Source organism: Ziziphus jujuba, chromosome 11, assembly GCF_031755915.1.
Source record: "Ziziphus jujuba cultivar Dongzao chromosome 11, ASM3175591v1".
NCBI lineage: Eukaryota > Viridiplantae > Streptophyta > Magnoliopsida > Rosales > Rhamnaceae > Ziziphus > Ziziphus jujuba.
In genome coordinates, this window is record NC_083389.1 from 13,227,750 (window position 1) to 13,242,516 (window position 14,767).

Consider the following 14,767-nt stretch of genomic DNA (forward strand, 5'->3'; position numbering starts at 1 on the left):
GACTAATGGTTAATTATTTTTGACAAAGATTAAAGGTTAATTTCCATTGGCTTATAGACACTAATATCTACAACTTGATTATATCCTATCTATTTATGTTACATCTAAATGATGGAGTAGCAGATTAGGTTGCCAGAGATTCCATAGCAATACCATCTTGTCGCTTCCAAAATTGGTAACTACGTGTTAAATAATTAACCCCCTACCACTGACTCTAGCTAGATTTAATTTAACTCAGGTTACTTATATATATATATATATATATACATATAAAATTAAGCTAACACACTGTATCGTAGTAAGGTGGGTTTTTGAAATTAGATACTAATTACGCTAATACACTCAATAATGATTGCTTTTGGTGATGGAAGCATAATAATATATAATAAAATATTGTTAATTAGTACCATTAAAGTAACAAAATAATGCGAAAGAGGAAGAAAAATAAAGGAGCAAAAGCACTTCCAATGGACCCCATACCATGTCTCCTCACTAGTCCCCCCCCCTTTTGATGTGATTTTCATTGTTTTCACTTTTTTTTTTTTTTTTTTTTTTGGCCTTCCTCATCTACAGCAATTTTTTTTGGTTCTATTATTCACCCTCCAACGATTTCTTCAATCTACTACCATATCTATTCCCTCTTAGCTCAAATATCAAACACCTTCCCAAAAAAAAAAAAAAAAAAAAAAAAAAAAAAAAAAGAAAAAAGAGAAAAATGAACAACAAAGGAAAAGATATAGCAGAAGGATCATCATCCACATCCAGATTGTTATCTTCTCCTCCTGATCATCATCATCATCAGTATCAGCATCAGCAGCCTCCTCCAACTCCTCCGCTCAGCCGATACGAGTCGCAGAAGCGGCGGGATTGGAACACTTTTGGGCAGTATTTGAGGAATCAGAGACCTCCGGTTGCTCTTACACAGTGCAACTCCAACCATGTCCTCGATTTCCTTCGCTATCTAGATCTGTTCGGAAAGACTAAGGTGCACTTACAAGGTTGTGGGTATTTTGGACAGCCTGAGCCTCCTGGCCCTTGTACTTGCCCTCTCAGACAAGCTTGGGGCAGCCTCGATGCTCTCATCGGCCGCCTCCGAGCCGCTTACGAAGAGAACGGCGGCTTGCCCGAGACAAACCCTTTTGCCAGTGGAGCTATTCGAGTTTATTTGCGTGAGGTGAGGGATTCTCAAGCTAAGGCTAGAGGAATTCCTTACAAGAAGAAGAAGAAGAAGAGAAATAATCCAATATTGAAGACCAATAATGATGAAATTTCCAACTCTTCCATGCATTAGTAGCCCCTTGATTCACTTGGATTTCTCTCTAGCGTATGGAGAATATGGTAATTAATCTCATATATATGCATAATCTATGTATCTGAATATGTTGCAGTTGGCTTTTTCTTCCAAACATGCATAACCAAAGAAATTCTATTTCTTGATGTGATTATTTATAGATGATAAAAATAGTTGATTGAGTATTGAGTTTTGCAATTCTACTTGATCTGAAAGTTTGATGGAAAATTTGATTGGAAATGAAATTCATAAGTAATTGAAGATGTAATATGTTGGTTCAATTGAACATATATATGATTCATCTTCATGTATATAGGATGTGTATAATCCACTTTGTAAAACCCTAGGCTATTAACTGCCCTCAAAAACCCTAATTTTGCAGAATATATAGCTTGCTTCTTGATGAGTAAAGACATTATAACAGTACTGATCAGCAAACTTTACCACAAACAGCTTTTCACAAAAAAACTGATGCTATGATTATATAGAGAAGATCTCTCTCATGCAAAATCATGGTATTTTAATTTTAATTTTAATTTTTTTAATTTTGTGGTTTTCGAAATATAATAATTCCAATGTTTGCTTTTCTGCAGTCATGGTTCTCTTTTGGGATTCTGCATGATCTTGTACCCTACATGAACGGACACAACGTCTGATACATATATACATAATGCATATATAATATATATAAATATATTGGAATTCTATGATTAAATAAATGAATTTTTATATAGATATATATTATATCTTTTTCACAATCTTAATAAAATCTTCTGATTCAAGATCTTAGGACAGTAGGATATAACCAAAATGCCTATTTGTTAATTTGTTTGGTTGTGTTATTAACATCAGCCAATATTACTAGGATCTTTATGTACACCATAATATTAAATTTTTATGCAGCTTTGTCTTTGCTCTGACATATAATATTTCTCTCATTGCCTTTTCATTCTTTTTTATTTTATTTTTATTTTATTTTTATTTTGTCCCTTTCCTTTATATCCCATCTTGTGAATGTCCCTTTATTGGGTATTTTTATACTTTTGTACCTTAATCAGACTCGTCTTTTTTATATCTAAATCCGATTACCGTTTTATTGGGTCCCTATTAGTAATTACCCTGGATAGCTTAATTTGCATTTAACATAGACCAATCATGGATTAGTGTTTGTTTATACGTACAGGTCTAATTAGTTATACCCCAATAGTCTAGTTATATATCAATTAATATATATATATATATATATCGCAATATATTTGCCCCAATTATGTGTAGTTGTGCACCAAATGCCCCACATAAATTGGGAAACGACACCCAGTAGGTAGATACAAATTTTATACATATATATATAGACATACATACATACAAGTCTAAAATTCTTAAAAATTTAGTAGTAAATAGACTATTATGATAATTGCCAGCATAAATAAATATTAATTAATCATTAAACATTCCTAATGCCTCCAACATATATTGATCATCAATTTGCCTTTTTTTGTTTGGTTTACTTTTTTGGTTTTCTTAAAGTCATTTTCTTATTAAATTAATTACTTCATTATTCTATCATGGCTTCATGCATGTCTTCCAGTTACTATATATTGATTCCCAAATTAGATTATTGATTATTTTCAGGCTTCTAAACAACTTCCAAGTCCTAAATTCCATCTCAACATCATAAGAAGCTAATATATCAGCCGATCGATCTGTCTTGCTGGAGTAGCAAAACCATGGACTCTACCTTGAATCAAGCAGTCCTATTTTTTTTTTTTTTTTTTTTTTTTATCTTTATAGCTCAATTAGCACCTCTTGTTTAAATAAGGAAGAAGTGAAGTTGGTACGGATCGATGGAGTTAAATGAGTTGCTACAGGTTAGCACCCCTCTTTTCCTCTATTTAGGTGGTGTAGTTTTCATATTTAGTAAGTTTATTAGCCGAAGACAATATATAGTTAAGTGAAAAAAATATGTAATCTAAACCATTTTTTTAAGTCTTTGTCTGCATATTGATGCAAAAGAATTATTAATGCTTTTCAGTTTTAGCTGTACCAAGTTTCTCAATAAATATTCCTGGTACAAATTATGAATGTCAATGACACAAACTTGCGGCGCTATGTTACGAAGAAAACAAAAACAGATCAAGGATTTGTTTGTCTCTTCTAGAAAGTAATTCTCAATGAATTACCTAATTGATGTATTTTTCAGAATCATTAAGTATGTGATTTCTATTATATAAAATCACTAAAAAGCGTATCTAAGATTTTTTTTTTTTTTTCAATACATTATGGAAAGTGCTTGTTTTCTACAGCAGTTTTAGAGCTTTAAGAATTATTACCAAACACATCCTAATTTTTTACTTTTTAGCTTTCTTCATTTTCGTGCAAATTCTATACCTAAGGTGAGTTTCATTCTATTGAAGTAACTTATATGTGTTGTTCAGTTACTAATGATACATCATGCAATTGAGTATTATTTTGAAATCCACTTTTATAATATATTCCTTTCAGCCAAAAGAAATATATATATATATATATATATATATATTTAATAATTCTTCTATTAAAGTCCTTAACAAGTTTTTATCCATAAAAATATTATACAACAATGGGAATTATATAATATATTATTTATGTTCCTAATTTTTTTTCCAGAATTTCTTGATAAAAAAAATTATACTTATATATATATATATGTATATATATATATATATATATCTTTGGATTCCTCTTAAGTCATTTCAATAATTACATTAATATCTTTGACCCCAAGCTTGAACAAATTTTTTTTCCTCTCGATTTCCTCAATTATTTGGCTGCTCTTTTCAAATGTTTACATCTTTTCTTGTCTTTATCTTTCCATTTGATTGATTCGGGGAAGAAAAATCTTTAAGACATGACAATTAAGTAAACAAAAATATGATAAACAAATTGTATAAATAGTTATATCAATGCAGCTAGCTGATAATAATAATAATAATAATAATATATCAGTATTATTATTAAACATTATTATTATTATTAAGCGTAGGGGATTGGAACTCTAGACATCTATTTCTTAGAGACTTTTTATTATTATTATTTTTTGTATCGGTTGGTAATAAGTATATAAACATGTTTAAATTCACGTATATGTATTGCTGGAAACCTTTTTTTTTTTTTTTTTTAATAATGTAATCTATCTTAGGATGTACATATTATATTTATGCAACTTATTAAACATTTAGATACCAATTTATATGACATTTTATTAGGTCTATTTATCTATATATAAAACTCTATTACTTTATCAGTTGCATATATATTATCCAATTTCTTTTTAACAAAAAAATATTGAAAATGAAAATATTCAAATTTCGATCATTGTTTGAAAAGAAAAAAAAAAAAAAGAGTGATCTTACTATTGGAATACTGTATTTGCAAAGACATATATTATCCAAATTATTGACTGTAATAATACTTTTATCCCCTCTATCACGTCTTGCATAATGTGAACCCTAACATGGATATATTGAAAATATTAATTATAACCATGTATATATATATATATATATATTTTTTTTTTTTTTTAAATTGTGTAGACAACGGTGATTTTTTTTATAATTGTTTTCAGACATATATTTTCCAAATTTACTGACGGTAATAATACTTTTCCCCCCTCTTTAGCCTTTTGCATAATGGTTGAATTCCCCTAACTTACCAATACACCAATATTATATAAATATATAACTAATATTAGTCAATCTTTTGTCAAGACATTGCAATATGTATATGTTTTACATTCAAATTTCCAAGTTGATTGTCCAAATTAAAATTTTTATATTCAAATTTACAGTTATCATGTTAAAAATTAATCTGGTTAATTTGCTATCACCCAACGGTTCGAATACTTGGAATCATACTTGGTCATTTCTATGTTTGTGATGACAAGGTAAAATGGAAAGAACTAATGACTAAAATATATAAAGAAAATAAAATCAAAGGCCAAATATTTTTCTACCCAAGGTTACCAACATATAGAAATAAAAGGGGATAAAAAAACAAAAAAGAAAGAAAAGATTTTCTATATTTTATATGTACGAACAAGCCAAACAAACTTCGATCCACTTGCACAACCAACAAAAAAAAAAAAAAAAAAAAAGGAAAAAGGGGAGAGAGAGAGCCAAACTTTGATCCAAAAGTAGTTATACCAAATATTGATGCAATTTGTTTCATACAAAATATTATAAAATGCGCCAAAATACTACGAACAAAGATAGTAAAATGATGGCTACACCAAGTTGCTTATCAACTCTTAAAATTAAAAATAAAAGATATTGTTCCCAGCTTCTATTAAATAGCAAAACTTTTTTTTTTTTTTTGTTTCTTCATTCCCTCAAAATTATTCATTCCTCTTTTAGCTTTCTACCTCAGTAAGTATGTCAAAAATTCAAAACATCTGTATAAGTTAGCTTTTGAGTTGGATACCATTTCGTTTTCTCGTTCTTTGTTAATAATCAACCAGTTACTATTGTTTCAATTACTTGCAGATAATTTCAAAGAAAAAAAATATATTTTATTCATTTTCGTGTTTAATTTCCTTAGTTGTGGTTTAATAAGATGTTAGTTTTTTTTGTTTTCTTTAATTTTATGTAGTTTGCTTGCTTTAAATATTTGTTAATATTAACTAGTGATAATAAGAATTTGTGAGATATTTTAAATAATTATAAGATTGAAAGGAAGAAAAAAATAATAACAAAATAAAAATAAAAAACCAACCTAATTTTAAATGAATCTCAATTTGTTCTTTATTTTTTTTTTCCTTTATGTTTTTAGTTAATTGAGATGTTGAATTTCAATTATACTAACTAAAGATTTGAAATAAGTAAACTAGATAAATAAGTAGAAAAAAACAAAAAAGTAAATAAATAAATGAATGCATAATTACCAGACACCTTAGCTAGGTAATTAGGATTTAGAAATATATATATATATATATATATGTGAGAGCAGGCTAATGCCAAATGCCTCTGAATTCCTCTTTCTGATCCAAGCATGTCCGAAATATTGAACACCATGGAACTAGGTTAAAAGTGGAAATCTTTGCAGATCGTATCCTCAACACAATGATATTCATGTTAGAATTAATTAAAGCAATACTCGTACTCTTGGACCACAACACAAATATATGGGCAAACACTAAGATTATATATATAATTCAATAACACTAGCTAATTGATCAGAGCGATAATGTGAAATTTAATATCAGAATGAGACAATTAGCACCAACTGAAAATATACATATATATATATATATATATACATATATATCCCAAAAAAAAAAAAAAAGAAAAAAATAAAAAGCACCAACTGAAAACAAATCGGAAATTTGATTTGGAAAAAGACATCGAAAAGACAGCCATTGGTGATTTGGACAGAACTTCATTAATCTGCTCCTGGTGTTAAAACCACGTTGGTCGAATTATTACTTAAAGATCTTTGCCACGTCAACATTGATCCTCATTTACTCGGATGGTAAACACACTCTGTACACATAAAAATAACAACATTTTAAAAATACTACAATATTTTTTAAATTTATTTATTAAATAATATAATAAAAAATAAAAATTTATTTAATCAATTTATTTATAGATTATTTATTGATATTTAAATGATATAAATATATTAACTAATAACAATAATAATAATATGTAAATGAATTATTATTTTGGTGCTGTACCATTACTGTAAAAGTAAAATTAATCATGGTCCTCTATTTTATTAACAGAGAGATACCTTATGAATTTTGGTAGACAAATTAAAAATTGGCATTTCGAGATAATTTTTGTTATTATTATTTTCAGCTTAATTTGGCCCACCAACATCGCAATCAAAATTGTCCCATTAAGGGCCCCCTAAGCCAAGTGTTAGTTGGAGAAGCAGGTGGAGAAGAAGGGCCATTTAATTTTATGCATGCGAGGTTAATTAACAGGTCGAGAATCAGGGCTAATAGCATGTGCTCCTGGTTAAATTTTCAGTACTCCCTGCCATAGTCCCCATCCTACATCTAGATTCTGTAAGTGCTTGTGAACAGAGGGTATGATATATTTTCTGTGTACTGAAGATTTTCTATCTTTAATCTTTTGACGCTTTATGATTTGTTACTGTGCGTTAAAATGGGCACAGTGTTTAGTGTTGGTGTTCATGGCTACTAATTACAGTGTTTACTATGGTATCCATGCCTAGCCTACCTAAGTGCACCATTTGGTGGGCATGGTCAACAATCATAGCATTTCTGATACCATGTAGTGTCTCAGTCAAGTATCTGATCATCTTGATTCAAAGCTGGCACTACTGAAAAAATCAAACACCATGAGCTCTATATCAGGAAAAATAAATAAATAATAAAAATAGAAGATCTTTCATGACATGTATGTATTGCTATATGGATTATGCTTGATTGCTTCACCTTATCAGATATACTGTGTTTTTCCTTTTCAAATTGAAATTAAAAAATAAAAAAGAGTAGGAAAAATAAAAAATATATAAAAGAGAGATAGAGGTAGAAAGAGTTTTAGCCACAAAGTTAAACGTCTGGTTCTCTTTTCTCCTCTTTTGATATTGTTTGTTAAATAAAGATACCCACTCTGTTATACTTTTCCATTATGGAATTAATTCTTGGTTAAAACACTAATCATTTAAAATGAAAGCTGATTGGCAGCAAAATCACACTTTATGCAACACAATGATCAAAAATCTCTTTCCCTCTTGGACACTGATAAGACTAGTGTCCTATGTTTTCTCCTTAACTGCTTTCAAGGAAATTTCCACTGGAATTGAAAGGAAAATAACGTACTTATTAATTATACCACTTGAAAAACAAACCGTAGTTATATAGCTTAATGAAATTCTACAACAGTTTTCATAAATTAATGACAATGGGTTATGAAAACACTAGCATTTTTATTTTGGGCATCCACCTACAAGAATCCTTTGTGACTTCTTACAAATGGAGAACTTAATTTTATGAAGCATTTGAATAATCATTCAATATAAATAACAACAAAGCCCTCACTGCTATGAACAAAATCCCATAAAGCAAGAAAAAGTTTCATGATCTCCTCCTCTGTAAGTTGTAGCTTAGACCAGAAGTGTCTGTTTCTGGCATGCAGTTCTCACTTTATCATAAAGAATGGTATAGTTTGAGCTGCTTATATTTCTGAAATAACAGTCTTTTTCTCCATCATATTTGTATTTCTGTTGTGTACTCCCCAGTCCACTCACTACCAAGTTTTTCTTAACAACCATATATCCCTGGCCGTTCTGCAGATTTTCCAAAGAGCTTTTCAAGATTCCAAAACCATGATCCTTGTACTTCTTCTCCTTAAACCCCATAGTAAGGTTTGCAACATAGAAAGAAGTACCATTTCCTAGACTTGAGATGTTAGAATCCAAGTAGAGAGAAAATGTTTTCTTCGATTTCGACAGGTAGGCATAAGATGATGATGGCATACTGGCATGAACAGTGTCATTGAAATGGATTATCTGCTTCACTATCTGCATATCTCCTCTGCTTCCTAACACCATTGAATTACTGTAATATAAATCTTGAACAGATTTAGTAGTGATATTCCCATAGGAGGACTTAACCCACCCAATTGACATCACAGACCGGCTTACGATTGTCGAAGATGTTCCATTTGGGCCATTGAAATTAGATACCAGTGAAACATCAAGAGGGGAGCTAGTATGTTCATAGAGCCTTCCTTCGGTTTTTGCACATGTTCTATCCAACCAAAGATGCAAATTAGCATCAACCAACCAAACATTCAAACCATTTGTAACACTAAAACTGATAGTATGGATTTTCCCATCTAAGATTTTCCCTAATAGAGGTGTGATTTCAATGTCATAAGAAGGGAGATTGAATGAGCCAATGCTAGTAATTGGTCTCCATAGGAGAGGATTGACTCCTCCAGTAAAAATCACAGTAAAAGGCCATACAGCACCAACAATTTCATCATCAACACTGACTACGACCTCCCTAAAAGGCCCATTTCCTGGAAAATCAGTAATGTTGTTTGCAACAATGTACTCATTTGGAAGATTTGAGTACCAAGATTCATCATTTTCATGAAAAGAAACATAGACCTCTAGCACAGCCCTATAAACATTTTTAGGGATTTTGAATTCCTTCAATGCGGAATCCGTGGAATTCTCAATTTCAAACCACAATCCATCTTTTAAAGGCAGATTTCTAGAAATGGGCAGTATCAAATCAGCCCAGAAATTGTACCCAGATGCCAAATCATACCCATTTTGCACAAAATCGTTTAAATAGTCATTAGCAGGATAAAAATGAAATGTTACATCAACATGGTATATACCAGTGTAAGTACTATCCAAAAGATTGCCAATATAAACAGCCAGAGTTTGATTCTTCAAAAGCAACGAATAATACTTTGTAATGTCCTTCTCAACAGTCCAAACAATCCCAGTAGCTGTTGGCTCTGCCGTGCAGCTACGAAGAAGCTCGACACCACCAAGCCAAACTCCGAAAATGCGATCAAATTGCCTTCCTTTGCAGGTTGCTTTCCATTCAAGGACAATCTTGGAGAATTTCTGAAATGGGCATTCTGAAGGAGGGGAATAGTTTGCAAGAACTGGTGGTTTGCCATAAGTGTAGCCAAAGTCATGGTGAAGGATGAGGTGGGAACAAGGACTGGTTTTTGGTATTTCGATGGGTTTGGTCACTTCAAAGAAGACAGTAGGTGGGGTGTCATTGAGAAGTGTTTGTTGGGTTTGAATTTCTGGCCTGAGAAGGTTGATTTTGTGGAGATTTGCTGTGCAAAACAGAGGTTGGTGAAAAAGGAAGAGAGAAAGGAAGAGAAGAGCTAATTGGCAAGAAGCCATGAATAGTCATAGACTACAGTAACGGTTTTGCTTTTGCTACTGAATATTTTGAAGGGAAAGACTCTTTGTCATATTGTGTGGTTGGAGTAAAAACCAACGCCTGATTTGGTATATGTATTTTGATTTTTGGATTCTTTGTCCTTTTTTTATTTAGAAAGCCGCTGTAATCATTGAAAGTTGTGACAGAATCTTTCGTGACCATCCCCTTTTGTTGAGGAATCAATTATTCGCATTTATTTATTCACGTTTGATGTCATACTTTTCAGTTTCTTTACTTTTGTAATTTTTTTTTTTTTTTGTTTTTTTTCCCCTTTCTAAAAATGGTTCTGCCTAATATGGTCTTTAGCTGTCATTTTTTATTTCCTTTCTGGTATTGTTTTTTCTATTAATTTCATTGTTTCTTTTTCTTTTTCATTTTTTTTTTTAAAATCTTTTGAATTTGAATACATGGAAGGATTTGAAAAGGGGGGAAAGAAAAAAAAATAAAATTAAACTTTAAAGAAATTTCTCTTTCTGAAGTTGTGTTTGTAAAATTTTAATTCAAAAAATATATATTTATTTAATAAATTTTAAAAATTAGACCTTCGAAATTGTTAATAATGGTAAATTATATTATTTGCTGAATCATAATAAATCATAAAATAACTTCTCAAGTTGCAGCTTTAGCAACACATCTTTCGAGCAGAAATTGTAGGTGAAGAACTCCTTCGGCACATGAATTTTACCTCTCAACTTGGACAATATCTTTGGGAGCTTAGACTTTTTCTTTGGTCCCCTAAACTCTTCAAACGTTCTCAGTCAACCCAGATTCAGGGGATTTTTCAATAACTTCCTTTTTTGAATTGTAGGCTTCTTTCCTAAGATAATGTCTTGAAGAATGGCAACCTTCAAGCTCAGCAATGATCCTAGCTCTGCAAATTCATCCAATGAATTAGAGAAGGTAGTATGAGTGATGCAGAAGTTTTTGGGTTCAAATAGCCGGATTTATGCTCTTCAGCTTCTCAAAACTTCAATGGGGAATTCATCAAATATATATGTTTCTATAGCCCCCCGTAATTCCATTTACATAAAATTTGGAGAAAGGGGAAATCTTCTCCTAATGGTACAATGGTGAGCTACACATTCAGCATTTAGTAGAAATCCATAGAGAAATTCCTCCAACCTCAACTGCTGCCTCTTCCTTAAAATTTTATACAACAAAATAGCAAATGAATCCAAAGAAAGCAAATGAATTCTCAAACTAAATGGTGGGATAGATGAAAGTTTAAACCAGCAAGAAAACAATCACATATAAAAACCATGCCTTGTCGTCGTAGGAGAAGCAAATGGTCTAGCAATGGTTGGAGTAACTGAAAAAAATTGTCACAGAACATTGATGAAGTTAAAAACAAACATGTCTCTTGAGAAACTAAGGAAAGCATCCGAGGCTTTCGCAGATTTAGGTCACTATAATAAGCAAAAACAACATGAGCACTTCCATTGCATATCACATCCATGATATTTTTTGGTTGTTAATATACATACTTAAGTTTCAATGCTCACTTTCAAATGGACAGGCTACTGCTTCATTTTAGCAGATAAACTACAGTTTGTTATTACATAAAGGGTAAAATCACGTCAACAAAGAGACATTATTGATACTAATTGCTAGAAAACAAAGTTCAGCACGTAAACAAAACATCTGCATATCATTTCTCATCTATCGGGTAGCAATATCATTTGGTTAGGTGAAAGAAATTCAGTTATGTTTCCATTATAGCATGCTTGTTAAACCTAGAGTTGATTCCTTTAGAAAGAAAGGAATCTGCAGAATCATACCCATTTCATGCTTATACTCTTACTAAATTGATATGGTATGCTATGCATTCCCCTATTCCACATTTCCGAGCTCATTTTCAACTGAAACTAAACTGATTATGTAATTCATGAAAGTTAATATGCTCTTCATCACAACCTAAAAAATGAACCAGAAAACATTTTACAAACAAATAACTTAACAAAATTCATTCTACTAAAATAATAATAATAATAACAAATTTATCAATCATCTCCACAGAATAATGATTATGGATACCGAAACACACACATTATTATTCGGGGCATCCACTTGCAGGAATCCTCTGGAACGACTTACAAATGAAGGGCTTATGTGAAGCATTTGTCGAACCACCCAGACGAGTAATCTAAACTCCTTTATTGTTAACTAGCAAGTCAGACGTTAGAAGAGCCTTTCGCGCAGGAAATGGCCACCATTTATTTAACCCGGAACCCAGATGAGATTGTTTCTTTTCCTGGCATGCATATCCAACTTCATCATAAAGAATGGTATAGTTTGAGCAGCTTATATTTCTGAAGTAACAGGATTCGGATCCAACATATGAGTACACTTCTTGTGTGCTCCCAACCCCGCTAGATACCAGATGGTCCTTAACAACCATATAACCCTGACCATTCTGCAGATTTGTCAAAGAGGACTTTGAAAGTCCTAAACCAGCATCCTTGGATGACTTCTCATCAAATCCTAAAGTAACGTTTGCAACAGATAAATAAGTCCCATTTCCCTGATCCAGATCGTTAGAATACAAGTAAAGAGAAAATGTTTTGTTTGATGTCAACGAGTAAACATATGATGATGGTGTCTCGGCATGAACAGAGTCATTGAAATAGATAGTCTGATTCACCGTCTGCATATCCCCATCATTCCCCAATACTATTAAATTACTGTAATAAAGGTCTTGCACAGAATGAGTCGTGATATTGCCATAGGAGGATTTAACCCATCCAGTTGACAACACAGACCGTCCTACACTCGTCAAAAATGTCCCATCCAAACCATTAAACTTATATTCCATCGAAACAGCAAGAGGCAAGCTAATATGCTTAGAAAGCTTTCCTTCAGTTTTCGCAGACATTTTATCCAACCAAAGATGCAGGTTAGCATCAATATACCAAACATTCAAGGCGTTAGTGACCCTAAAACCAATGTTGTGGAACTTTCCATCTAAAATTTTTCCAAGAAAAGGTGTAATATCTATGTCATAAGAAGGAAGATCGAACGACCCAATGCCCGTAATCGGTCTCCATAAGAGGGGATTGATTCCTCCAGTATAGATCACAGTAAAAGGCCATATAGCACCAACAACTTCATCATCAAGACCAACTACAACTTCCCTAAAAGGCCCATTTCCGGGCGTATCACTTAGGTTGTTTGAAGCAATATACTCATTTGGAAGATTAGAATACCAAAATTCATCATTTTCATGAAATGAAACATAGACCTCCAAAACAGCCCTGTAAACATTTTTGGGAATTATAAATTCCCTTAAAGCTGTATCCGTTGAATTCTCAATTTCAAACCACAACCCAGCTTTCAAAGGCAGTTTTCGAGAAATGGGCAGTACCAAATCGGCCCAGGAATCGTACCCAGATACCAAATCATGCCGGTTATGCAAATCATTATCGAAATGTTCATCAGCAGGATAAAAATGTAGCGATATATTAACATGGTAGACCCCAGTATAAGTTCTATCCACAAGATTGCCAAGATAAACAGCTAGTGTTTGATTCTTCAAAAGCAAGGAATAATACCTCGTAATGTCCTTCTCAACACTCCAAACAATCCCAGTGGCTCTTGGCTCTGCAGTACAGCTACGGAGGAGCTCAATTCCACCAAGCCAAACTCCAAAAATGCGATCAAATTGCCTTCCTTTACAAGTTGCTTTCCACTCGAGGACGATCCTGGAGAATTTCCGCGATGGGCAATGTGAAGGAGGGGTATAGTTTACTAAGACCGGTGATTGGCCATATGTGTAGCCAAAGTCATGCTGGAGAATGAGATGGGAACAGGGTTTGGTGTTTGGAAGCTCAATAGGTTTGGTTACTTCGAAGAAGACAGTAGGTGGGGTGACCTCAATAGGTGTTTGCTCGGTGAGAATCTGTGGTCTGAGGAGGTTGAGTTTGTGTAGATTTGCAGTGGAAAATAGAGGTTGATGGAGGAGGAGGAGGAGGAAGAGTGAAGGGAAAAGGGGAGAGAATGGAAAGGAAGCCATTGAATGGTTGTTGTTGTTGTTGTTGTTGTGTTAGTATGATGTGATTTCCTACTTTACTTTGTTATTGTATGGTTGCAGAGTTTCAGTAGAAGTCGTTGGACATAGGAAAAGAAATCTTTGAATCATGGATTTTTTTCCTTCTTCTGTTTAATATTTTTCACTTCTTTAAGTAAAAGTTTTTTTTTTTTTTTGGGGGATGTATATATTTTTTTAAATGCTGTTTGGTTTCTATTAAAAGTTGATAACTTGATAATTTATTATCTTTTTATATATTAGTTAGAGTTATCACCCCCATTTTTTTTAAAGAGTTTATCCACAATTAATAGAAGGATTAAATATTACATTTAAACTGTTTAAATTATTACCTATTTTACACTCTACTCTTCAAACAACAAAACAATCTCATATTATCTAATCGAATTATTGTTTTTTTTTTTTTTCTTATCACTTCTGTCTAATTTTTTCATTTCCATTTTATGAATTTGATGAAATTGATCATATATAACTCATATTATTCAATTGAAAAAAGATTGTTTTACTT

At 32.0% G+C, this 14,767-nt stretch overlaps 3 protein-coding genes across 8 annotated transcripts; 1 reads left to right on the forward strand and 2 right to left on the reverse strand.

Moving 5' to 3' along the window:
- The first annotated feature begins 576 nt into the window (after positions 1–576).
- LOC107432506 (protein LIGHT-DEPENDENT SHORT HYPOCOTYLS 10) lies at positions 577–3,379 on the forward strand. 3 transcript variants are annotated; one of them, XM_060813063.1, is made up of 2 exons: positions 577–1,338; positions 1,885–2,886. In XM_060813063.1, the coding sequence occupies exon 1, from the start codon at positions 716–718 to the stop codon at positions 1,289–1,291; it is 576 nt and encodes a 191-aa protein (XP_060669046.1). In that variant the 5' UTR covers positions 577–715; the 3' UTR covers positions 1,292–1,338; positions 1,885–2,886. The 3 variants fall into 3 exon arrangements, with proteins under 3 accessions (XP_060669046.1, XP_015899138.1, XP_015899136.1); XM_016043652.3 differs by lacking the exon at positions 1,885–2,886 and adding an exon at positions 2,924–3,379 and having other exon boundaries at positions 581–1,338; XM_016043650.3 differs by lacking the exon at positions 1,885–2,886 and adding an exon at positions 2,906–3,379 and having other exon boundaries at positions 588–1,338.
- A 4,721-nt stretch (positions 3,380–8,100) lies between these two features.
- LOC107432520 (peptide-N4-(N-acetyl-beta-glucosaminyl)asparagine amidase A) lies at positions 8,101–10,558 on the reverse strand. Its single transcript, XM_016043670.4, has one exon. It carries the CDS (start codon positions 10,175–10,177, stop codon positions 8,405–8,407), a length of 1,773 nt encoding a protein of 590 aa, XP_015899156.3. The 5' UTR covers positions 10,178–10,558; the 3' UTR covers positions 8,101–8,404.
- Positions 10,559–10,774: 216 nt separating this feature from the next.
- LOC107432498 (peptide-N4-(N-acetyl-beta-glucosaminyl)asparagine amidase A) lies at positions 10,775–14,357 on the reverse strand. Of its 4 annotated transcripts, none has more exons than XR_007238442.2 (2): positions 12,264–14,357; positions 10,775–11,088 (listed from the first exon to the last, which is right to left on the reverse strand). XR_007238442.2 is itself a non-coding variant. In XM_048465615.2 (1 exon), exon 1 carries the CDS (start codon positions 14,224–14,226, stop codon positions 12,361–12,363), a length of 1,866 nt encoding a protein of 621 aa, XP_048321572.2. In that variant the 5' UTR covers positions 14,227–14,357; the 3' UTR covers positions 12,154–12,360. The 4 variants fall into 4 exon arrangements, 1 of the variants encoding a protein (XP_048321572.2); XR_007238441.2 differs by lacking the exon at positions 10,775–11,088 and adding an exon at positions 11,111–11,357; XR_007238440.2 differs by lacking the exon at positions 10,775–11,088 and adding an exon at positions 11,380–11,526.
- Between the last annotated feature and the right edge of the window lie 410 nt (positions 14,358–14,767).